Source organism: Leuciscus leuciscus (assembly GCF_965113295.1).
Source record: "Leuciscus leuciscus genome assembly, chromosome: 9".
Lineage (NCBI taxonomy): Eukaryota > Metazoa > Chordata > Actinopteri > Cypriniformes > Leuciscidae > Leuciscus > Leuciscus leuciscus.
This window is the reverse complement of record NC_138733.1, coordinates 4,215,450-4,240,165: the sequence shown is the minus strand read 5'-3', so window position 1 is coordinate 4,240,165 and position 24,716 is coordinate 4,215,450. Positions and strand designations below refer to the sequence as shown.

Genomic DNA, 24,716 nt, shown 5'->3' with positions numbered 1-24,716 from the left:
TGCCATATGAAAATGCTCAAAAGAATGACAGCACAGCATGTACAAATACTAGCCCTATTCGGACAGGATTAACTTTACGAGGGTAGATGGAGTGATGTAACTTTACCACAGGACGTCTGTAATATTAATGGCCAATTCGCACGGGATAAGAGATCTCAGTAAAACCAGCAGAAGTGGGAGAGTAACTCGCTTTACACACCGCCGTCACACTCGTGTGTGTATTAAACACATACAACCTATATTTATATATATATAACAGTTATGTCCGGTGGAACGATGTATTAATGAACTTCAGATTGGATTGTGTTGGTAATAGACACTTATCTAACGCTAAAAGATGTTTCGGCTCTAACAAGTGCTGTCGATCTTCTCTCTGATCTGATGGTGTGTGTGAAACACTTGAGTTTTGCCACAGACTCGTTCCAGCAACTGATGCTTTTTCAAGCGTCTCCATACTAGAAAAAACGCAGAAAACTACTTTTAAACAGGAAATATTTACGCACATATTAACAGCGGGGGATCAGGATCACCTGAGGTCATTTTCCCAGACCTTTTTACTGAAGGCAAAAGTCGGCGTAATCTTTACTGACATTGTCCGTAATGATCACTGAGATGAGACATTCGGACGGGACTAAAATCACAGAGAAGCTCTGGTAATTATTACTTTACCCCTCCTCTCCATGTTAAACTAGTCCTGTCCGAATAGGGCTCAAGATATACTCTGGTGGAAATGTTCAATGGCAGGTCATAAAGGGTTAAGAAGCTTTTTGATTGATCGGATCACAAGTGGACGACACTAAATACAGGTGTTAATGGGTCTAAAAGGTTTAGAGCTCGTCCACTTTCCAGAGGAAGTCGAAAACACATTCGACCGGATGTTTGGTAGTGTGTAAACGCTCATGTGACCGAATGTGTTCAAACAGCCACTGAACAGCGTCTTCTGTCGGTCTACTGACCTAACGCGTGAGCATTATGGGAAGAGCTCGAGTCAGATGGGGTTTAAACTGTCGACTTGAGACACAAGTTTGGTTTGAAGAGGAAGAACGAATCAAACACACTGTTCTCTCATCATTCCTGATGTCTAACACACACTCACAGTGTTCGGCTGATCTCGTGTGTGTCAGAGCAGAAACTAAAGCTGATGTTCTCAGTGTGTTTCTCAGTCGTCTCCGGTCGTGCTCATATGTAAATTACGTGAGCTTATTTCGTCCATTAGATCGAAAGATCTGAAAAATAGACCCTCCCCTCGAAGAAATCAGGACAGAAGTGGGTGAATGTGGACAAAAGTGACAGATTAAAACACCAGGTGTCTCTCTCATCTACTTGTGATCCAATTAACCAAACGCATCTTAACACCAGCTGTGAACAGGGCTGAAGTCTCTCAGATCTTTATTCCTGCCCATTTCTCCTGAATCCAACATGTTGATCATGAGAACCGATTGTTCGCTCACCATCTAATCTACCCAGACCTTAATATGTGGACTTGTTAGGAGATGATCAATGATATTTGCTTATGCGTGCCAGTATAAATTCAAGTAACACTTTATTTTACAGTGTCCTTGTTACATATGTTACATGTACTTACCATAGTAATAACAGTAAATTATGCGTAATTACATGTAACTAACCCTCAACCAAACCCTAATCCTACCCTAACCCTATAGTAAGTACATGTAGTAAATTAATATTACTCAGTACTTAAATATATAATTACACTGTAACAATGACACCTTAAAATAAAGTGTATCCTAAATTCACATACTGTGTACAGACACACATACGACATGAGGAGTGAGAGTCCATTCTGTCCACACACACACACACACACACACACACACACACACACACACACACACACACACACACACACACACACACACACACACACACACACACACTGAGGATTGTGTACAGAGGATTCTCCAGGTCTCTGTTGGCAGTCTGTGTTTACTGACAGGACAGCTGGTGCTATTTCCTTATTATTGTGTTTGTGTGTGTGTGTGTGTGTGTGTGTGTGTGTGTGTGTGAGAGAGAGAGCTCATGGTCATCTGTGGTCTGTCTGTGTGTGTTGTGGTTTGTGTTATATCTGTTGCTCTCACATTCAGACGCTGCATTTGTCCTGATGTCCAAAGTCCTGTGGTGCGACTAAGGGCCAATTTAAAGGACATCTGTTGCTCTTGGCCGACATAACTGGCACACCGAGGCAGAACACACACGGGACATTTGGACTGGAGATGAAGCCAGAGCGCGCGCACACACACACACACACACACACACACACACACACACCTGTAGAAACATACACACACGCACAGTCTGGAAAGGTGAATTCAAAAGTGTCAGTGTCAGACATTTATAATGTTACAAAAGATTCTATTTCAAATAAATGCTGTTCTTTTAGAACTTTCTATTCATCAAAGAATCCAGGAAAACAAAATGTATCACAGTTTCCACAGAAATATGAACTGTTTTCAACACTGATAATAATCATAAATGTTTTTTGAGCATCAAATCATCATTATTATACTGATTTCTGAAGGATCATGTGACACTGAAGACTGGAGTAATGATGCTGAAAATTCACAGGAATAAATTACACTTTACTATATAATCACATACAAAACAGTTATTTTATATTGTAAAAATATTTCAACATTTATTTACTGTATTTTTTATCAAATAAATGCAGTCTTGATGAGTCTTCTTTCAAATAAATATAAAAAAAACTTAATTATTCCAGACTTTATTTTGACCGGTAGTGTAAATCTCTCAAGTATCAACTTTGTCTCCCATTTTTATTCAAAACAAGCTCAAATGAGACTGTCCAACTGTTGACATACAATAAGTGTACAAAACTATTATCCGATCATTTGCTCTTGGAAGAATTTGGAGAGAACGGATGAGAAATGAGTTAATCTTAAAAGTCTACATTTCCAGGAGACGTAAGCAAGCGTGTCTATCCGCGCTCCATTCAATGTGTATAACTGAGATGTACGAATATATGCATTATACGCATGTTAAAGGGGCGGCTGATTATGATTTGACTTTTCTAACTGTAGTTAGTGTGTAATGTTGCTGTTTGATCATAAACAACATCTGCAAAGTTACGACGCTCAAAGTTCAGAGCAAAGGGAGATATTTGCTTTTAAAGAAATCGCTTTTTAAGGACTACAACAAACGGCTGGTAGAGACTACACCACATTCCTCCCTGGTTAGTGACATCACCAACCCTAGAATTTACATAAACCCCGCCCCCGGAACACGATTTATAGATTATCAAGACAGAATATGCTAATCAATGACTAGAAGATAACTACACATCAGCGACATAAATTCATCAACTAACCATTCAGAAATGTTGTCTTGTTATCACTTCTTGAGTCTCTCCATCATTGTCTGACTCCGGTTTGAACATAAAAAGCTAAACGTTTTTGAGATTTTCAGTGTGTGTGTGTGTGAGGTAAAAGGACACAAGCTCTTGAAGCTCCGCCCCCTGTGCCGGCAGCAGCAGCTCATTTGCATTTAAAGGGACAGACACTAAAACGGTGTGTTTTTGCTCACCCTCAAAAGTGACAATTTTAACATGCTATATAAAAATATCTGTGGGGTATTTTGAGCTAAAACTTCACATACACACTCTGGGGACATCAGAGACTTATTTTACATTGTGTGAAAAGGGCATTATACCAGCCCTTTAATGTAAAGATATACTGTGGCATTAGAACACACGCACATGAGTGTTTCTGTGGTGTTCTTGCTAGGATACGCGATCCTGCAGGCCATCATGGAGAAGGCGGGTCAGAACGGTTGGCAGGTCAGCGCCATCTGTGTGGAGAACTTCAACGACGCGAGTTACCGGAGGCTTCTGGAAGACCTGGACCGGCGGCAGGAGAAGAAGTTTGTCATCGACCTCGAGGCAGAGCGACTCCAGAACCTTCTAGAGCAGGCGAGGACCACAGCACAAACTTTACAATATTAATGTTTACCCCATCTACTTTCTTCATAGTACACACACTCCCGGTCATAATGTCAATGATTCATCTGAGCACGTTATTCCTATTAAAAAAACTGTCTTTATAATCTTTCACCAAAATGTAATCACTTATTTTTCGATTCCTCCAAACCTCCAAGACACTTTATTCACTATCAAACTATTCACTACCCACAATGGATAAAATTAAATGTTCCCCTACATTATTAATCTATATATTTTAATTTAATTTAAAATTTTCATTACATTACAATAATGTGGATTTTTTTCATCTTCACGGAAATATGTCACAATACGGAATAAAATCATTTGCGAATGCCATTTCATATTGATTTTGAAATTATTCTACAAATATTTAAAATGCATTAAAAAAATTTTTTCATAAATATTTATTTAAATATTTAGATTCAAAATAATAATAATTATATAGATTAAATTAAAATAATTGTATATTAAAATTACTATATAGATCTAGTGTAAGCACTCCCAATATTTTTCCAATAAATATATTTTTAAAATGTAAGATTCTTAAATATACACATTTAAAAATATATTTAAAAAATAAAGTGAAGTGTAAATATTGACTTCTAATATAAATATAAATATTTCTAATATTTTTTAATATTTAAAAACAGTTTTATAATTCCAAAAAATATATAGCACTGTAAGTGCTTTGAGCCATTTTGCTAAATAACATTGAAATTATTCAATTTTTTTAACTTTAATAAAAAAAAAATATTTTTTCATTTTTAAATATTTAGACATTTAAAAATATATTTAAAAAATATCATAGTGTAAAAATGTAAACATTAATATTTAAATATTTCTTATATTTTTAAATTTAAAAAAACATAGATTTATCATTTAAAAAATGATAGTGTTGTAAGCATTTTGAGCCATTTTGCTAGATGATTCTGAAATAATTTTGAAATTTGTAAAATGTAACATTCTATAGATTTTTTTATATTTAGACGTGTAAAAATGTAAATATTAATATGTAAATATTTCTAATATTGTTAAATATTTTAAAACATAATATTATACTTTTTGCTAAATGACATTGAAATTGTGCTACAATTTCTTAAATGTTTTTCAAAAAATATTTTAAATATTTTTAAATATTTAGACAATAAAAAAAAAACCATACATATGAGTTGTTTTGCTTACTCACACCAGACTTCTCAACTAATGTCATGTCAACAAACCTAAAGGTGCACAATGATTGACAGGCAGATAGCCTTTCTGATTGGCTATAAGAGCACAGGCCGCCTCCCACACTCATCTGTTGCTGTTTGCAGAGCTTATGACTGTCACAGCCACACACACACACACACACACACACACACACACACACACACACACACACAAAACCTATTCCAGTACTATCTGTCAGGTAGCAGGAGCAGTTTATGGGTTGCACTCCAGAATACTAAATCGCTTACAGCACCTTTAAAAGGAAAGGCATAAAAACACAAAATCTCAGAGAGCTGGAGGGATCACAGAGCGAGACGAACGATCAGTGCTTTCCTTCTCGCCTGCGATTTGTTATTTCCTCTGTTCTCTCTGTTCCTCACACACTCTGCCTGTCATGTGCAGTGAAACTCACAGTAACACGATGTACGGAGAGACAGAGAGACGAGAGCAAAAGACTGCTGCCAAACAACCTGAAACTGACACATCACAGCGACCCGAGCTGAAGTTAAAGCAACTTCGCCCATTTTAAACGCGCTTTGTATTGTTAAAATGTCAGTAGCAGGACTTAGCATTCACGTGTTTGCTCATCAGCCACTGTGAACTAGTGGTTTTCCAAAGTTACCAGGCACTCAGCATTTCCACTGGCCACCATTTTGACATCAATTCCATGGGGAAAAACTGCAAAATAGATAGTTTTAATATTGTCTCATCTTTGGCGGCCGGTATATTAGGCTACTGTCACTTTAAGAGCTGACGCACAGATCCGTTATACTGTTTTATATCACCAATATAGTGTCTTTATGTGCTGCACTTAATGAGTAATATTATTCTCAATACGTGCAATCCCACACCGAAATTCAAGCCCTGTAACACCAACAATACTCATCCAGTGCAAATGAATGGAGTGAGTGAGGAGAGGCGGGTTTGTGTGTCACTCGCTGTCGGAGAGATGAGAGAGAGAGAAAGAGCAGCTGGTATCATGTTTCCTGCGGAAGAGCTTCAGATATTTCAGTATCGATATGTATAGAAAAATCTATATTTTTGACAACACTAGTTTGCACTTAGTTTATTATTTCAGATGCCATTTTAAAAAGACTACAATTGAAAAATGTATATTATATATAAAACTCAACCCACCAAAGTGTCCAGAGGAGTGACTGTGTTACACATCACTGATGAAATACACACACATTTAGCGGGTGTTAATGTCAAGCCCTGGTCGGTACGGTAGTATATGAGCAATGTTTACTCGTTCTCCGTGTGACCTGGGACGAGAAATTCACGTTTATTTGTCGGAAAAGCAAAACGCGTCAAAAGATTCTATTTCAAATAAATTCTGTTCTTTTGTACGGAAGCGTATTGCATTCACTTGAGAAAAAAATATCTACTCTGTTTTTCTGAATTAATGAGTTAATTATCTCAGAATTACGAGATAATTTTTCATGAAAAAAAAGTTTTTGCTCTGTTTTTCTGAATTAACGAGTTAATTATCTCAGAATTACGAGATAATTTTTCATGAATAAAAAGTTTTTGCTCTGTTTTTCTGAATTAATGACTTAATTATCTCAGAATTATGAGATAACTTTTCATTTAAAAAAAATTGCTCTGTTTTTCTGAATTAATGACTTAATTATCTCAGAATTCTGAGATAATTAAGTCATTAATTCAGAAAAACAGAGCAAAAACTTTTATTCATGAAACATTATCTCGTAATTCTGAGATAATTAACTCGTTAATTCAGAAAAACAGAATAAAAAAAAAAAAATTATGAAAAGTTATCTCATAATTCTGAGATAATTAAGTCATTAATTCAGAAAAACAGAGCAAAAACTTTTTATTCATGAAAAATTATCTCGTAATTCTGAGATAATTAACTCGTTAATTCAGAAAAACAGAATAAAAAAAATTTTTTATGAAAAATTATCTAGTAATTCTGAGATAATTAACTCGTTAATTCAGAAAAACAGAGTAGATTTTTTTTTCTCAAGTGAATGCAATACGCTTCCGTACTTTTGCACTTTCTATTCATCAAAGAATCCTGAAAAAAAAAATGTATCTCAGTTTCCACAAAAATATGAAGCAGCACAATTGTTTTCAACACTGATAATAACACTTTTTATATCATTTTTGAGAGGCTGAATACAAAAAACTAAAGTCTCACCATTAAAATCCATGTCCCAAACACACAAATAATAATGCTCTATATATGCAGCCTACTATATAGGGTCATATACAACGCGTGATAAAAGGCTATTTTCCATGTTAGTCAGAGTGTGTGTCCTAACCAGGCGCGACGGCGACACGCGACGAGTCTATTTTAGAAACGGTTTCTATTTTTCTGCGACGTCGCGCTGGAACAACAAACACAAAGTGTGGCGATGATCATCTCAGGTACTGTTTATGTGCTTTATTTAATGTTAAAAGTGTGTAATGTGACTTTGAATATAATTTAGTGCTCCAGCTTTGTGGCTGTAAAAGCAAAAGTGGATAATTCTCCTCAGATCTTGAAATTAAACAAATGGAAACAAGAACGTTCAAACTGTGAACAAACAAGTGTATTCTTTGACAAAGATTGTTTTAGTAACTCAGTAGCCTGTGTATTTTTAATAATGTTTAAATGGTGTAATATTTGTGAATTTGATTATGTAGCTCCTTATCTATTTTCTTGCGAGTGCCGTCGAGATTACTCTCTGGTGCCACGCACTCGCCGCGAGACTCCGCCCACACGCTGTTCTGATTGGCTGTGGGTTTTGATTGATTTTGTGTGACTTATGTATTTATGAACGAATGGCTCGTTTTCAAATCTTGATCACCATCAATAATACATTATTTATCGGCTTCAATATATGGGCAACATTTTCAGGCTGATAACGATAACATTAAAAATGAACATATATCGGTCGATGCCGATATATCGTGCCTCCATATAAATTACAGTTCACCATATATTCACAGCTATTTCAAACTGAAATAATTTAACAATATTACTGTATTTTTTGATCGAAAAAAAGGCAGCCTTGCTGGTCATAAGAGACTTCTTTGAAAACCTTATGATGGCTGGTGTACATTAGCGCTGTGGCGTGATGTGTATCAGCGGTAATGATGTTGGAGTCACAGCTCAGCTCTCAGTGTGTCTGATCTATGAACTCTGAGATTGCAGGGTGTGTTTGATTGTTGCACGGTCCGTCTGTTCCTCGGGCAAGACCTCGAAAGGTGCCCATCTATCAGCCTGACAGTAGATTTGGCAAATACAACCTCACACACACACACACACACACACACCCCGTCTCGCAGTTGGACATCGTCAGGTACAACATCAACAGAATGTTGTCTCTACACGAGCTGCCAGTCCTGCCAGCGTGTTCCTGGATCTGGCATCTCACACAGACACCGGTTACACACCAGACCAGGGCTTTTCCAGCTTTTATATGCCACGGACTCCCAAATATGATCATCCGGAAATGTAACCAAACAATGAAGTAATATTTTAAATCTAAAATTAAGTTACTTTATAATATTTCTTTCTAGTCATTATAGTAATGCACAGTAAAATTTATTATTTATTTAATTTTATTCAATTTTTTTTTCTATTTGATCAATATGTTGAATTTTTTTTAATCTGATTTAATATTTAACAGATTTATAACTATTATGGTTATTTTAATAATTTTTATTCTAATCTAACTTATTGATTATATACTTTTAATGTATAAAATTGTTTAGTCATAGTAATGTACAGTTAAATGTATTATTTATTTAAATTTTAATCAAATGTTTATTTTTGTACAATTTTATCAAAATGTTTAGTTATTTTTTTATCTGGTTTAATCTATTTAACAGATTAATAACTATTATTATTTGTTTTAAATCACATTTTTATTCATATATTTATTTTTAATCTAACTTTGATTATACACATTTAATATATATATATATATATATTTTTTTTTTTACTTTTTCAAATTGTTCCTCTAGTCTAGACTTTTCTAAAACTCAAGCATGAATACACCATACTGGACTTCTGAAAGCACAAGAAAATGGCTCCTTATAAAATCACGAGTGTAATTTTGAAATCAAATTGGCCACAACACAAAAAGAAGTTGAATGGGAATTTTAACTGGATTGAAGGGAAGAGTAGAAATAGAGTGCACTCTTTCAGCAGCGCTGGTTCCGGAAGTATTTCCTCCATTCATTTCTCCGGGATTTTGAAAAAGTCTTTATTAAAGCGTTATAAGCCATGAACCAAACCAGTTAGTTACGAGGAGAATCATTACATTACAGACTTTGATTTGAAGCAAAAAAGTAACTATATATATAAAAAAAAACTATAGATAAATATACAACTATTGATATAAAGATTGATTTAAATATGATGTACAGGTATGTATTTACCTGCCATGGACCAGATGATTTTTTATTTTTTATTATGTCCTGATACATAAAACCATAGAACTCAAAATGGTGTACTTTCTTTTTCACATGACTGTATATGGACACGTCAGAGAGAAGAGGACTGTGTGAGGGCAACATTTACCTGAGGAGTAAAAACAAAATTACACACACACACACACACACACACACACACACACACACACACACACACACACACACACACACACACACACACACACACACACACACACACACACACACACACACACACACACACACACACACACACACTTCAGTTCTCTAATTGGTGAGGGTTTTTATCAGAATCATGGGTAATGTAGTTTTTAACCAGGAGTTCTGCCACTGAACAGGATTATTTAAAACAAAAAGGGTTGAAATAATGCAGGCAAATGTCTTCAACAGAAACATATACGGCATGGATTAACAACCTCGTTGCTCACAGTAGGTCGGTCTTTAAAGTTTTATAAGTTATCTTTATAATCAATCCCTCTACGGAGTAAATGCATCGGATTTGTGCTTCGGGATCCGACTTCTGCACTCAATACATTTGTATTTCACTTATGCATTTAAAACATTCATCCATCCATTCAAATAGGCCTATAAAAACTTCATATGAACTATATTTTAAACTTTCAAAGAAGGCTTTGTCAGGTTAAAACTGTGAATTTCATCAAATCTGAACTGCAATTAGTCTTTTCAATTAGTCTTTTCCCTATTGTGATGAATAATAGTTATTTTTATTAGGGCGGGGCTTGATTTTGTCCGTGGGGAATTGATTGGATGGTTGTGGTTTGCTATTGGTGGATCTCATGTGAGTGACAGGTTTGGCCCCGCCCTCGTCCTCAGAGAAGAGATGCGAGAACCAAGGGAAGTTATTTTGATTCAAGATTACAAGGGAACAAGGATTTAAAAAAAATCAAATAATGATTTGCACGGATAAATGATTTATAATAATATTCCATAAAAACAACAATTGTCCATTTTGATTTCATGGTGACTTTAAAAAGCATTTCTGAATGTCTGATGGGACTTAAAACTGTAAATGCAATGTTTATATCACACACACTTTCACAAAAATGTTCCTTATATTTCTCTCTCTCTCTCTCTCTCTCTCAGATTGTGAGTGTGGGGAAACATGTAAAAGGATACCACTACATCGTGGCTAACCTGGTGAGTCCTGGCACTGGTTTATCCAGCTGAGTGAGAGAGAGCGGCAGTGATGGAGCGCTCGAGGAAATGAACAAATGTAGAGGACAGCGTGTCCTCTGGCCGTAATTCTCTGTGATGGAGCTGAGCCACTTTATTTCCCCGAATAAACCCCCAGACTAGAATTACATGTTGGCATGTTTGGCATCATTTGTGCTCCAGACATTCCTCACAAATCATGCGTGCTGTTACTTTTAAGTGAACAGATGCACCATTTTCACCTGCAACATTTACACAGAGACCTCCTTTTTTTACTTCGTTTATTAAGAAACCACATCGTCCACACCCTAGAAACATGGTGTCTCACATTTTCTTCTTCTTGGGTGATAGATTGGTCTGAAATGGTGGTTAGTCTCAGGGAATTTGCCGTCTTTTTCATTTTCGGAGACTCTGACTATGATGGACCGCTGAACCTGCACTTTGTTACGAGTGATTTATCGTTGCTTATTTGTGCTGTGCCTTAACTCTGTGTTGACATTTGTTAGTGTGTCAGCATGTGGGATATTAAGAAATGTTATAACTCACTCTGCCTCACATTCGTTCAATTCATCTCCCGTTTTCCATCTCCACCTTTTCAGTGAATCGGCTTCATTCGCCCTCACTGTAATTTCCTCTCTCCCCTGACAGGGTTTTAAGGATATTTCTCTTGAGAGGTTTATGCACGGCGGGGCAAACGTAACCGGTTTCCAGTTGGTGGATTTCAGTAAACCAATGGTGATCAAACTAATGCAACGCTGGAATAAACTAGACCAGAGGGAGTATCCAGGATCTGAGAGCCCACCCAGGGTAAACGCAAATACATTCACAACATAATTAAACCCAAGTGCAAACACCAATAAACCAGAATAACAAACAATACCAATTGAGAGCGTCATTATGTGCACATGCTTTTAAAGACCTTAGGTAACAGCTCAAAGATTTGTGCTATAAACACTAATGAATAATTCCCTTTCGTCATTCTTTGCGCAGCAAACAGCAGGTTGCAAATCTGATGCTGTAATACTGTCAGACACATGTGGCAGAATTCCAGTCACAGATGTTTAGCCAATCAGACTGTGACAGGACACGTTCTCCGTCAAGCTTTAGCCAATGAGAAGCTGCCCAGTGATATTTGAGTCAATTACGCCATGACGGACTGCAGCCGGAGCCGCATTTTAACCCGTCTGGTGGGAAATGTGTGAAATGAAGTCAATGTTTACATTGTTTTGATGCCCTAGTGAAAAATAAATATACCAAAATGTATTTTTAAATGCATTTATTTTATGCTGGGTATACTACCAATACATATAGATATTTATTTGCTTAATATAAAAACCTTGCAATTGTACTTTTGGTATACTTTAAGTCTGCTAAATTGGAACAATTAATTTTGTACTTAAAGGAGCCATATGTAAGATTGTGGCCAAAACTGGTACTGCAATCACTTTCAAATTACTGTAGAGCGGTGTATCCCCTCCCCCTCCTCCCTGACTCGAGGTTGCCAGATAGGCTGCAGGATCCAGCAGGAACGTTTGTAGCTGCAGCTGTGGTAACTAGAGCAGAGCTGGCAACCCGGATGCCGAAACACTACTGACTTCGTGATTGGTAGATCCAACATGACAACATCAGTTGAGGGCTGCAACTTCACTTTTAAATGACAATATCCTGGCCAGACTTACTGTTGTCAGTGATATAAGTATTTGAAATGAACATGATTTCTTAATGTCTAGTGACATATCAGGGCCATTTTATGATTAATTGAAATACATTTCTTACATACTTTAATGCACATTAGTTTCCGGAAATAGTGCTGAGGTCCAACTAAAGATATACTTTAATACATTTGATTGTGCTTAAACGTAACTATTGCAAGTATACTTTAAATATCTTGCATTTTAAGACTGATATTATACAGAGATCATACTATCCTTACTAATAGTGTTATTAAAACAAATTTAGGCTTAGTATTAAGAAATTTGCATTGTGCAGTAAAGAAGTACTCCAAAATAAAGTTTAATTACAATATTTATATCAGTAGCCCAAGTCTCATGGGATATGTCAGTAAATATGTTAATGGATTTGTCCACTTTTAGTATGAAATTACTTTTAGTATGAAAACGTATTTTAAATACATTTTGGTATAGGTGTTTTTTGTTTTTTTTACCAAGATACCATTTTAATTATCCAAGAGACAAATTCACAGCCTTGGGAGGAAGTGACATTTGCTTTTTTCCAAGGAGCACATGTCCTCCTTAATTGAAAAATGTAACATTTTAACAAAAAACTAAAAACAAAAAAAACATTGAAAAAAATGGGCCATAATTACATATATCTACACATACTATATATCTAAAATGTGAGGACCAAATGTGAGTGAAACACTTGCACCATCAAGCTTATGCGGTACCACACAAAATTATTACAGTTCTCCCTAACTGGAAAACAGTACAAATCTACTCATTTAGATGATTTTGTGCTGCATCAGATCAAAAAAAGTAGCTTTTCCCCTCTGTTGAGAACATTGAGATCCTTCTCTACTCCCATTGATTAGCACTTCCATCCTGCAGTCCCTGCTATAAATTATCAGAGAACATCAAACCAATCTTTACAGGTTTATTAGAGCACACTGTAGAGGCAAGATCCTTGACTACCTCCATCTCTTGAGCGCTCTTGATTTTCTGCACCTCACTCTCTGACTCCCCCTTTAATGATTATTGTTTGTTTCTGTCTTTCCCTCGATGTTAATTGGATGTTATTATGCCTCTGCTACAACCATAAATCTTCATTTCCGCTGATCAAGTTAATTCATAATGTCTTGTGTCAGTGCAGATGCAGCCGCTGAGGCTCGTTCTGTCTTACTGGGTCAGATTTACTCATGCAAATAGCCATGCTTTTGTATTTGTTTATGGAAATAAGAGATGAAAATCCATTTTTATTTTTGGTGAGGTTGGTGAGGAAGAGAAAAACGATGAGATCCCTGCACTGCTTTCCCCAGCAATCCCTCTGAATCTTTACTGCTCTGTTGCAACATCTGTACTGCTTTACAGCTAAATAGCTTTTCCAGTAACAAGTAGCGGCATCGCTACATTGCAGTTTTGTCACATTGCATTACGCACACAGCCTTACAAGCAAGCAGGCGGAGGCAATAATCAATGTGCTCACCTAGAATGCCCTCTCTGTTGCATTTACATCTACTTTAGGCACTACGACAGCTCAGCATTACATTTGATATGTGACAGTAAGGAAGCATGGGTAATGTAGTGTGAATTTACATAAAATTTTCCTTTTACCCTTTTAGTACACATCATCATTGACGTATGATGGTGTGCTGGTGATGGCGGAGGCGTTTCGAAATCTGCGCAGACAGAAGATCGACATCTCTCGCAGAGGCAATGCTGGAGACTGCCTGGCCAACCCAGCTGCTCCTTGGAATCAGGGCATCGACATGGAACGAACTCTGAAACAGGTGAGAGCGGGTGGGATTGTGGAAGACAGATGAAAGCTGATGGGATGCTGTGAGCCAGGTGAGAGTGGGCGGGAATCTGTACGACAGGTGGGAGTGGGCGGGACTCTGTACGACAGGTGGGAGTGGGAGGGAATCTGTACGACAGGTGGGAGGGGGAGGGAATCTGTACGACAGGTGGGAGTGGGAGGGAATCTGTACGACAAGTGGGAGTGGGATGGAATCTGTACGACAGGTGGAAGTGGGCGGGACTCTGTACGACAGGTGGGAGTGGGAGGGACTCTGTATGACAGGTGGAGGTGGGAGGGACTCTGTACGACAGGTTGGAGTGGGAGGGAATCTGTACGACAGTTGAGAGTGGGAGGGAATCTTTACGACAGGTGGGAGTGGGCGGGACTCTGTACGACAGTTGAGAGTTGGAGGGACTCTGTACGACAGGTGAGAGTGGGAGGGAATCTGTACGACAGTTGAGAGTGGGAGGGACTCTGTACGACAGGTGGGAGTGGGCGGGACTCTGTACGACAGGTGGGAGTGGGAGGGACTCTGTATGACAGGTGGGAGTGGGAGGGAATCTGTATGACAGGTGGGAGTGGGCGGGAATCTGTTCGACAGGTGGGAGTGGGAGGGAATCTGTACGACAGGTGGGAGTGGGAGGGAATCTGTACGACAGGTGGGAGTGGGAGGGAATCTGTAAGACAGGTGGGAGTGGGAGGGAATCTGTACAACAGGTGGGAGTGGGAGGGACTCTGTACAACTGGTGGGAGTGGGAGGGAATCTGTACGACAGGTGAGAGTGGGCGGGAATCTGTACGACAGGTGAGAGTGGGCGGGACTCTGTACGACAGATGGGAGTGGGAGGGAATCTGTACGACAGGTGGGAGTGGGAGGGAATCTGTACGACAGGTGGGAGTGGGAGGGAATCTGTACGACAGGTGAGAGTGGGCGGGACTCTATATCAATGGTGACAATGGCTGCATCCGAAATCGCATACTTCCTTACTATATAGTAGATGAAAAACAGTATGTGACAAAAGTAGTATGTCCGAATTTACAGTACTCGTGAGAGTTGGCATAAGTTCCTGATGACCTTCATCCGGTGAGATTCTGAAATATGGCATATGAATGTGGTACATCCAGATTACACTCATACTACACACACTCATACTATATACAACAAACTATTGTAACAGGTAACAGTGGGCATGACTCTACAGGTGAGACTGGGCAGGAGTCTGAAAGGTGAGTGTTGGTGGGACAGGTGGGAGTGGGTGGGCTCTAAGACAGGTAAGACTGCAGGATGCTGTCTGAAATGTGTGGACAGGAGTCTGTACAACAGGTGGGAGTGGGAAGGACTCAACATAACGGGTGAGGCTGGGCAAGATGCTGTCTGACAGGTAAGACTTAACGGGTGCTGTCTATGAGAGGTGAAAGTGAGGTAAGAGTGGGCGGGACTATACGCAGGTGGGAGTGGGCGGGGCTTTCCTTGAAAGGTGAGAGTGGGTGGGACTCTGTATGACAGAGAGGACTTGGCGGAACTTCATGGGGGCTTTAAAACTGCAACATGCAAAGGATGTTGCATAAATTTGCTATCAAAGTGGTTTAATCACTCTGACACTACTTTTAACTCATCTTAAAGGTTTTATCCACTCAGCAAAATAAATAAATGATACTTTTTGTTCCATGCTTACCAAAAGTGATGTGTGTAACTGTCTTACTAATACTTATTTGTGTGTGTGTTTGTGTGTGTAAAGGTGAGAATCCATGGTCTCACTGGGAATATCCAGTTTGATCATTATGGACGTAGAGTCAACTACACCATGGACGTCTTTGAGCTAAAGAGTAACGGCCCCCGCAAGGTCAGACATACAACACACTTTCATGCATTTAGACACACACAAGCAACATTTATAGAGATACACACCGTAAATTCACCCAGAAGCCCACACACACACACTGGATTGATTACCCTGTCGTCCATCATCTGCAGATCGGTTACTGGAACGACCTGGATAAATTGGTCTTGGTCCAGAATGAGCTATCGATGGGCAACGACTCCGCTATGGAGAACAGGACGGTTATCGTCACGACTATAATGGTAATGTACTCACAACCACCAACATCTGAGGTCTTACACACATAGCGCCATCTAGAGGGAGCAGGACATATTCCATCAGTTAGACATACTTGAATAAAACTTGCTTGCTGACTGTATTGGTGAGAGAAACAAGGAAAGAAAGCGAGCCAGTGAAAGAGAGAAAGAGAGAGAGCTGATGATGCAATAGTTCATTTATCATGTTAAACTCATCAGTTATGCCATATATAAGGGAACAAGGGGGTTACACTGAAGATAGAAGTTTACAAATGAGTATTAGGTTGATGTTTTAATTGCCACAGTAACCATAGATTCCAACAAATCAGCCGTAGTTATTAAGGAAACATCCCACTAGCTGACTAAAAACATCTTGATTTTGGTCAGCGGTGTCACACCTACCGACTGTTTTTGCTGAAAAGTCGAAAGTCTGTCACATTCAGCGATAAATAATGGATGAGATGACAGACTGAAAGACTGCCTGTGACATTTTCATCCCTATTCTGTCACGGACTGCTGAAATACGAACAGGAGCACCATGCAAGCAATTATAACAGAATGAATGTATAGACGAATATTCAGATGCGCTATGTGACTTTGCATTCGATGTCAATTCTTAAGCCTGAGAACATTTACATTTACATTAATGCATTTGGTAGACGCTTTTAACCCAAAGGAACTTGCATTGCATTCATGCATTCTCTGGCAATGGAGCCTACCAACATGACCTTGACTCTACTGTTTTAAGCTCCAGGAATGCCATATCACGCACAGAAGAAGCTCACTGGTCACTGCCAAGACCATGAGAGCCGCCCACGTACAGGCTCAGATTATTTCAAACTAGCTAAAAGTTGCTTCAAAGTTAGGGGGCATTAACAAAAAAGTTAAGTCGCTATCTGACCTCGGATTCTCCAATAGAGAATCTTCTACAGTTTGAAGCCCAAAGCTAAAAATCGATTAGAAAGACACCAGTATTAAAGCCCTACAAATTCAGAGCCTTTTAGCAGCTGAAATTAGCAGTTCATATTTTTGAAAAGAGGCATCTGAACAAATCTTTTCAGTAGGATTGGATATTGTTTGAAATTTAGCAATTCAGATTCCACTTATGCAAAAATATGCAAAAATATGCAAAAATATGCAAACAAACAAAACAAAAAAAAGAAAGAAGAAGAAGTCAAACATTTAGATACCAAACATATTTATTCTGGCTTTTTGCAAAACATTCTGTTGCAGCTGAGTACTATGAACACAAATCAGTAGACTAAAGAACACTAACTAATAAACTAGACTAACTAATATTAATTTCAAACATTAATTAAGACAAGTAAACAGTCAGCAATACAATAAGAACAAATAAGAAAATTAACTATAGCACAAATAAATACAACTGAACAAAGTTCAGAAATTGAAATCAAAAAGTAAAATAACTGGTTTCTTTTAATAAATAAAATATAGATTAATGCTTATTAAAAAAGTTACATAAGTCAAGACCAGTGAGTGATTTTCTGTTTCTTTTGTTCTTTGATTAGCAGTAATGACACAGACGACAGCAGGTTTATTAGGCTGCTGTCACTTTAAGAGCTGAACGGATCCAATATACTGTTACACGTGTGTTTTATTTCTCAACTGTTTACGTTAACTTCAGACACAACTGACTGTGTTTACGAGGATATTTTGACATCGTTTTGTGTGCACTTCTCCATTCAAGCACAAGAAGAGTCAATTCAGTATTCATGTACTGAACTGAGTTTTCTTTCGTGTCTTCTTTGGCTTGAATGGTTTAAAACCACATTAAAATGCGCACAGAAAGAAATCGATAAGTGGAATCGAAATTTTTATTTTATAACAACAAGTATCCGATTCCTGACCTTAAGTATCCAGAACTGGAATCGGTTTTTGATTCGCAACCCTACTTTTTCAGTCACTGTTTTTAATGAAAATCTCAACATTAGAATTAAAAGAAAATAGAACATATAAAGATAAGAAATTGCATACTTTTTATTGTTTGTTTTTTTTATGCTAAGCTTTAATTGTCAATCTTTTACGTCAATATTTTTAATGTTTTTTTAAAAAAATCGGTAATTTTGAAAATATCAGCATTAGAGTTAAAAGAAGGTATAAACATAAGAAATACAAATATTAATAAACAGAGCAAATCAGTGTATGTCATTCCCCCCCCCCCCTCCTCCCTTTTTTTTTTAGTGTTAAGCTTTAATATTTGAATGTCATTATTGTTTTTCTATAAGTTTGTATATTCAGTATTTTGAGCTGAATTTTAAGTGCTGTAAAATAATTTTGGTTGGTATTTTGGCGGACACTATGGTCACTGTGGTGAACTCTGTAAGGGTTTAAATAGGGAATAAGAGCGCTAGAAAATTATACCTTAGCAGGCTCCTCCTCTCTCTCTCTCTCTCTCTCTCTCTCTCTCTTTCTCCTTTTCTCTCTTTTCTTTTCTGCCGTGCGCTTTTTAAGGCGATGGAGAATTTTACCTCTGCAGGATCATCATCGTTTCCGTCACTGCTAAAGAATCCGCTGTTCAGACACTGAGCAGAGAGAAGAGGACGAGACAGCCGTGAGACATCAGAGATAGTGCATGATTCAGCTGTTTTCACACACTCCTTCAGCGGGGACTGCAGCGTTACGCATTCACTAACATTCACCCCACGTACCCGAGGTGCAAGGCTAAGGGTGTAAAAAGCAGCTTTGTGGGTATTTCGTTTTGTCTTTTTGTGACTGCTTGCCCTTGCTTTATGAATTACACAGTTGACATTTAAATGCATCATAAAAATCGAAACCGACCCAAGTTTCTTTCTTAACAAATGTCCCTGCTCTCATTGTGCATGATACTATATTCTACACTATAAAAACGTCTGTTTTTATAATCTTTAAATGTAATAATTTTCTCCACCTATGCAACCACTTTCTTGCTAAAAAAAGGTCACATGGGCATTGATACAAACCAATAATAGCAATTAGGGATGCACCGATAGTAACATTTTGTCTGAGACTGATAACCGATAATTCTTTATATTTGAAAGCCGATAACCGATATATTGGACTATAAATCAAAATGTAAATTGTTATATAATTTTAGAGAGCCTGATTACAAAAACAAAAGTCTCAGTTGAAGGAAATAATACATTATTTAATATTTATCGGCTGCAATATATCGCCCTTATTTACTTAATGGACCGATTATTAAAAATATATATTTTGTATGAAATATCTGCCGATACCAATAGGATGGGAGATATATCATGCATCCCTAATAGCAATGATCCAATAAAATCCAGATCCAATAAAATCAAGCCCTACCATTCATTATTTCCCAAATGATATTCAGCTTTACTCAGAAATATTTCATATTACAGCAGTTAAATGCATATAAAACCAGGAACATTTTAAAAACTAAATGATTTTTATGAACTAAATGACAAAAAATAAATAAAATAAAATATTAATTATAAAAAATTATATATATATATAAAAAAATTTTTTAAAATAAATGCTGTCACAATTTAGTGCACGTTATTCTTAAGAATAAATGTTAATAAATCTTTCATCAAAATGTAATAACTTGATTGACTTTTCTGCTGGCATAACCATAGTCGCATGGGTGGAAAAAACATTTATATTAACCAATAATATCATAGCAAACGATTCAATCAAACCCTAAAACATAAAATATTATTATTCACTCTAAAATGATGGAGCATTGTGGCACTTTATGGATTTTATGTTGCCTTTAAATGTCCTGAGGAACATCAGAGGATTGTGTTTCGTGGAGGTCTGGTTCCCTGAGGAGTGTCTCCCGTGTTTATGGAGGATGATCTTCATCACACTGTGGCTATTTCAGTATCACTGATATTCTATTATAGTTCATGTTATAGTGTAATATTTTAATTCATTTATTTTCCATTTTCATTCTAGTTCATTTTAATATTTTTGTTGTGTTTTTCAAAGAACTTTTCTTTTTGTATATGCCTATAGTGCTTATAATTGTTATTTTTATTTTATTTTATTTTTTGTTATTTTAGTACATAAGTTAAAATAATATAAAATGAGAAATGATACCTATAGGCAACTAGCAAAATAAAAATAAGTTTAAGTTTAAGTGTAATATTTACACTTAAAAATAATAGAAAAAAAAACTTTTTTTTTAACTTTTTTTTTTTTTTACAGTTTTAGTTATAGTTAATGATTATAACCCTGGAGCAAATGGTCTCTTACCTGAAATTCACGTGACAATGATATGATCCCCTAACAAAATTGCCCTGAAACTTTGAATTGCAAGCATGTTTGTATATTAATCTGGATCATACATCATTCAAAACTGAATTGACACTGAAAGCTTAGGCTGAAAAGGAAGTAAAGGAAGTACACAACAGTGTGATTTGCAATGGACGAAGACGAAATGATAATACAAGCATTTCTGCGCCATCTTTAAAGCGCCTTCATCCTCCATTGTGTCACTGAAAAGAGTCATGTGATCGCGGTTGAGGTGATATCCGATCTCTCCGCTGGCATGGCAGACACACATGCACGTATCCGATTCATTTCAGGTTTCCACATATGAATGAAGCCTGAAAACAATCTGAGAATATCCGAATCCATGAGCTTTTTTTCCCTGCTTTCACGTTCGTGGGTCACATCCGATCTGTGCCACACGGGAGACAGAACACTAGGATCACTCCAACCATATAATGTAGATGTTGTAATGTTCAATTTAATGCCTGAATCCTGTTGGATTCAGAGTTCCCTCCAAAACCTCTCAAGCACATTAGTTTAACGTTTGTGACACCTTATTGAATCTCATTTCCAAATACAGCCTTCGGGAAGCAGCGAGTGTGTACAGAGTCACAGTGACAGAATCCCCAAATAGTTTTTTTACGCCAAGTCACAGCTATTTTACAAAGAATATAAAGGCCTGATCTCTCTCTCTCTCTCTCTCTCTCTCTCTTCTGGTGTGGATGCCATCCTTGGTTACACATATAGTGGCTTAAGAGTGTGGGAGTGTGTGTGTGTGTGTGTGTGTGTGTGTATGTGCATGCATGCCTATATGTGAGCATGTGTGTGTGTGTGTGCATGCATGTATGTGTGTGTGTGTGTGTGTGTGTGTGTGTGTGTGTGTGTGTGCGCGTGCGTGCGTGTGTGTATGGATTATCAGACTTAATTGCAAAAAACTAAACAGCTGAAATAAAACGGCTTGATTTTTAACACATTTTTCACAGATATTAAACTCTGTAAACATGGAATCAAAATTCACTTATTTACTATAATATCCCTTCATCAAAATGAAAATCAAAACTTTTACAACCTCTGAAACAGTTGTACTTTTCAGCTGATGTTGTTTAGATTTATAGGTTAATATTAAAGGGGTCATATAATGCCATTTTTGTACAAGCTAATATGATTCTTTAGGGTCTAAATTAAAAGTTTGTAATATACTTTAATTAAAAATTCTCATTAGTATTGTAAGAAAACACTCATTTTACCTGGTCAAGAACAGCTCTATTTTCAGCACGCCGCTTAAGTGCATGTGCCTTTAAATGATAATGAGCTTTGCTGACCCCGCCCCTCTGTTCTGTGCGGACACCGTTTAAAATAATAATACAAAAACCATAACGCGTTGTTCATTATACACGTGGGATTATGAATTATATTGAGAACGTCGTACATAGAAAACATGCTGTAATGTACCCTGAGTGTAAACAGCCACATTCATCGTGAAGCGTGCAAGCTATTTGCAAAGATTAATATAAAGATTAATATAAAGGTCAATAAAACGTTACACTCCCTTGTTCTTCTGGAGGTTCAGCAGGAACACGAATAGTTGGTACTGATCCTTTTTTCAGGAGCAGCTTCTTAGCAAAACCAGCTTTATACTGACCCTCGTGTGTAAAGCAGTCTCGAGTCTGGTGAAATGATTTGCGCAAACATGAAAGCATTGACGTTGATCGTGGGGAATATTCCCTTCGAAAACAAACTCAGCCACTGCGTCTTCAGCTGTACGGATTTAGAAACATCATCAATATGACTGCTGTGTTCCTTATTACACCCAAGAACAGAACACCACAATCGTTAGACGCCATTCTACTCAGCACTCCAGCTATCAACAATGAACGTGCGTCGGCGCAGGCTATGATTGACAGCTCGCTCACGAGGGCGTGAGAGGGCGGGTCTGTGTTTGAAACGCTGCTGTCAATCACCCATCGTGGGAGGGGCGTCGATATTGTGATGTCACAATATCGAACAGCTTGATTTGAGACAGGAGGAAACATATAAGAAGATAAAAAAAAAAACACTGGATGGATTTTTATCATTTTATGATGGTTGTGTACAGGCACTGCCAACACACATTTCAGTACAATCAACTTGTAAAAGTGCATGTACCATTATATGACCCCTTTAACCAATAGCCAAATAGCAAAATAATCAGTTTTATAGGCCAGGGTTTCGCAAATCGGGTTCATGAGTTGATGAAAAAATCAGTTCTGAACTAAAATGGTAGTTCAACTATAAAAAGGTGTTATAGTTTCAAAATAATAGTTTACCTTTATATTTTTATCATGTGCAGTGCTGCACACTTGCCGTCTATTCTTTCACTTGCACTGTGTTTTAATATTTACTAGTAAATATATAATTATTTTTTTGTGTGTAAAATTTTTCGTTATGTAAATATACTTGTAGTTTATTGATCATATTTACTAATAAAAATATAAATAGGCACTTTTTTCTTGTATTTAAATTTTTTTTAAAGTAATTTTCATTCAGTAAATATTGAGAAAAACGTACAAGTATATTTACTGAATGAAAAGTATATTTATTCTAACAAATTCAAACACTTTTTATTCACAACAATGAAACTAAAAATAATTACTTCCTAAATTAAATAGTAAAAATGTAAAATTAGAATAATTAAAATAAATAACAATAAAAAAAACACTTAAAAAGATGAAATATTTTGTTGGTTTACCTTCGTGTCATGTGACTGTACTCTAGGTGTGCGCACGCATATTGTAATTAGCGTAATTACGAGTTTTCGGCTTGTAAAAAGCGCTCACGTCGTCGTAGTAGAGCTCGTTATTACCATTTATAAGCTTATATAACCTACTTGTACTTGATAATGTTGCGGTAGACGTGTAGAAAGTCACGTTTTGTCATTTAAAAATTATGGTAATTACATGCACAATATTAGAATATGAACTTCAAATCTCATAGGGACTTATATATATAAAATATAAATAGTTATATACGTAAATATTGAAGGTCGAAGGGGTAATAAGGGAATCTGTGTGTTAGTTTACTGTTGTTTTAATGCAGACTTTCTAACATCTTGCCAATTTTATTGCCGGTTAACCTTAATAAAAAAAAAGGTTATGGCAATAACAGCATATAATGATACATTTGAAAAATAATAAATCACCATTGGGACACATGGAGATGAGCTTGACCTTCAGCCTCCACATTTCTCCTTTCCTAACAGTGTTCGCCACTGGCGTTTCAGATCTCCCACAATGCACTGCAAACTCACACTGAGCCAATCTGATATGAAACGCACACTTTACACAGCCACGTTAACTCTGAATAAATAAAACATTTTGTTCCTCATTAAACATATCCGTTGCGTTATATTAGCAGAATTGGTTGCGAATGGCATTTCAAACGAGGACTGTGTAATTACACAATGCGAGCACAAACAAACGAGGCGATTTTTACCACAAATAGACACGTTAATTAATCCGATGAGAGTCCTCGAGTCGATCGAGCGTGAGTGTGACAGATGCAGAGAAGCATATCTCCATGCATAAGCAACACATCCAGATGTGTTTGTGATAGATAGGCAGTGTGTGTGTGTGTGTGTGTGTGTGTGTGTGTGGTTTGATGGGTGGGACGTGGGCTTCAGGCACAGAGAGAGAGAGAGTGAGAGAGAGATTGCTGAGTAACTGATAGCTGTAATTAGTGTAACTCCAGGCTGAGGAGATGTGAGGCGTGTTTCTTCAATGTAACGTTCATTAACTCCACGCCTGCAGACAGAAACATATTTATCTACACTGAAGCTTGTGAGATCACGAGAATAAGCCGTTCCAGTCACACACACACACACACACACACACACATTCATTCATTCATTCTCTTTTCTCACATTAATGTCCTTTTCACCTGGAAGGGAAGCGGACCGCCGATACCACTCGCTTCAGACGTGGAGAGACTGTTTCAGTGGAATTATTCAGTCATGATTCAGTTCATTTCCCCGTTCAGAGTTCAACGACCCATTAGAGGAATATTCCACCCAGTGCCGCTGCTAGCCATTTTGGTGCCCTAAGCATAATTCCTTTATGATGCCCCCCCCACCCCGACCCCGAGAAAAAAAAAAAACGTT

General features: G+C 37.3%; 1 protein-coding gene across 5 annotated transcripts in view; it reads left to right on the top strand.

Annotated features, from left to right (window-relative positions):
- Nucleotides 1-24,716, top strand: part of gria4a (glutamate receptor, ionotropic, AMPA 4a) — a 137,328-nt gene that overhangs the window by 55,168 nt on the left and 57,444 nt on the right. For 4 of the 5 annotated variants that reach the window (XM_082179963.1, XM_082179962.1, XM_082179965.1 and 1 more), the window contains exons 4-9: nt 3,762-3,946; nt 10,715-10,768; nt 11,432-11,590; nt 14,082-14,249; nt 15,996-16,100; nt 16,232-16,339. In XM_082179963.1, the coding sequence (XP_082036089.1) occupies nt 3,762-3,946; nt 10,715-10,768; nt 11,432-11,590; nt 14,082-14,249; nt 15,996-16,100; nt 16,232-16,339 (779 nt within the window). Of the gene's footprint in view, nt 1-3,761; nt 3,947-10,714; nt 10,769-11,431; nt 11,591-14,081; nt 14,250-15,995; nt 16,101-16,231; nt 16,340-18,805; nt 19,760-24,716 lie in introns of those variants that run through there. The other variant, XM_082179966.1, reaches the window with a different exon arrangement.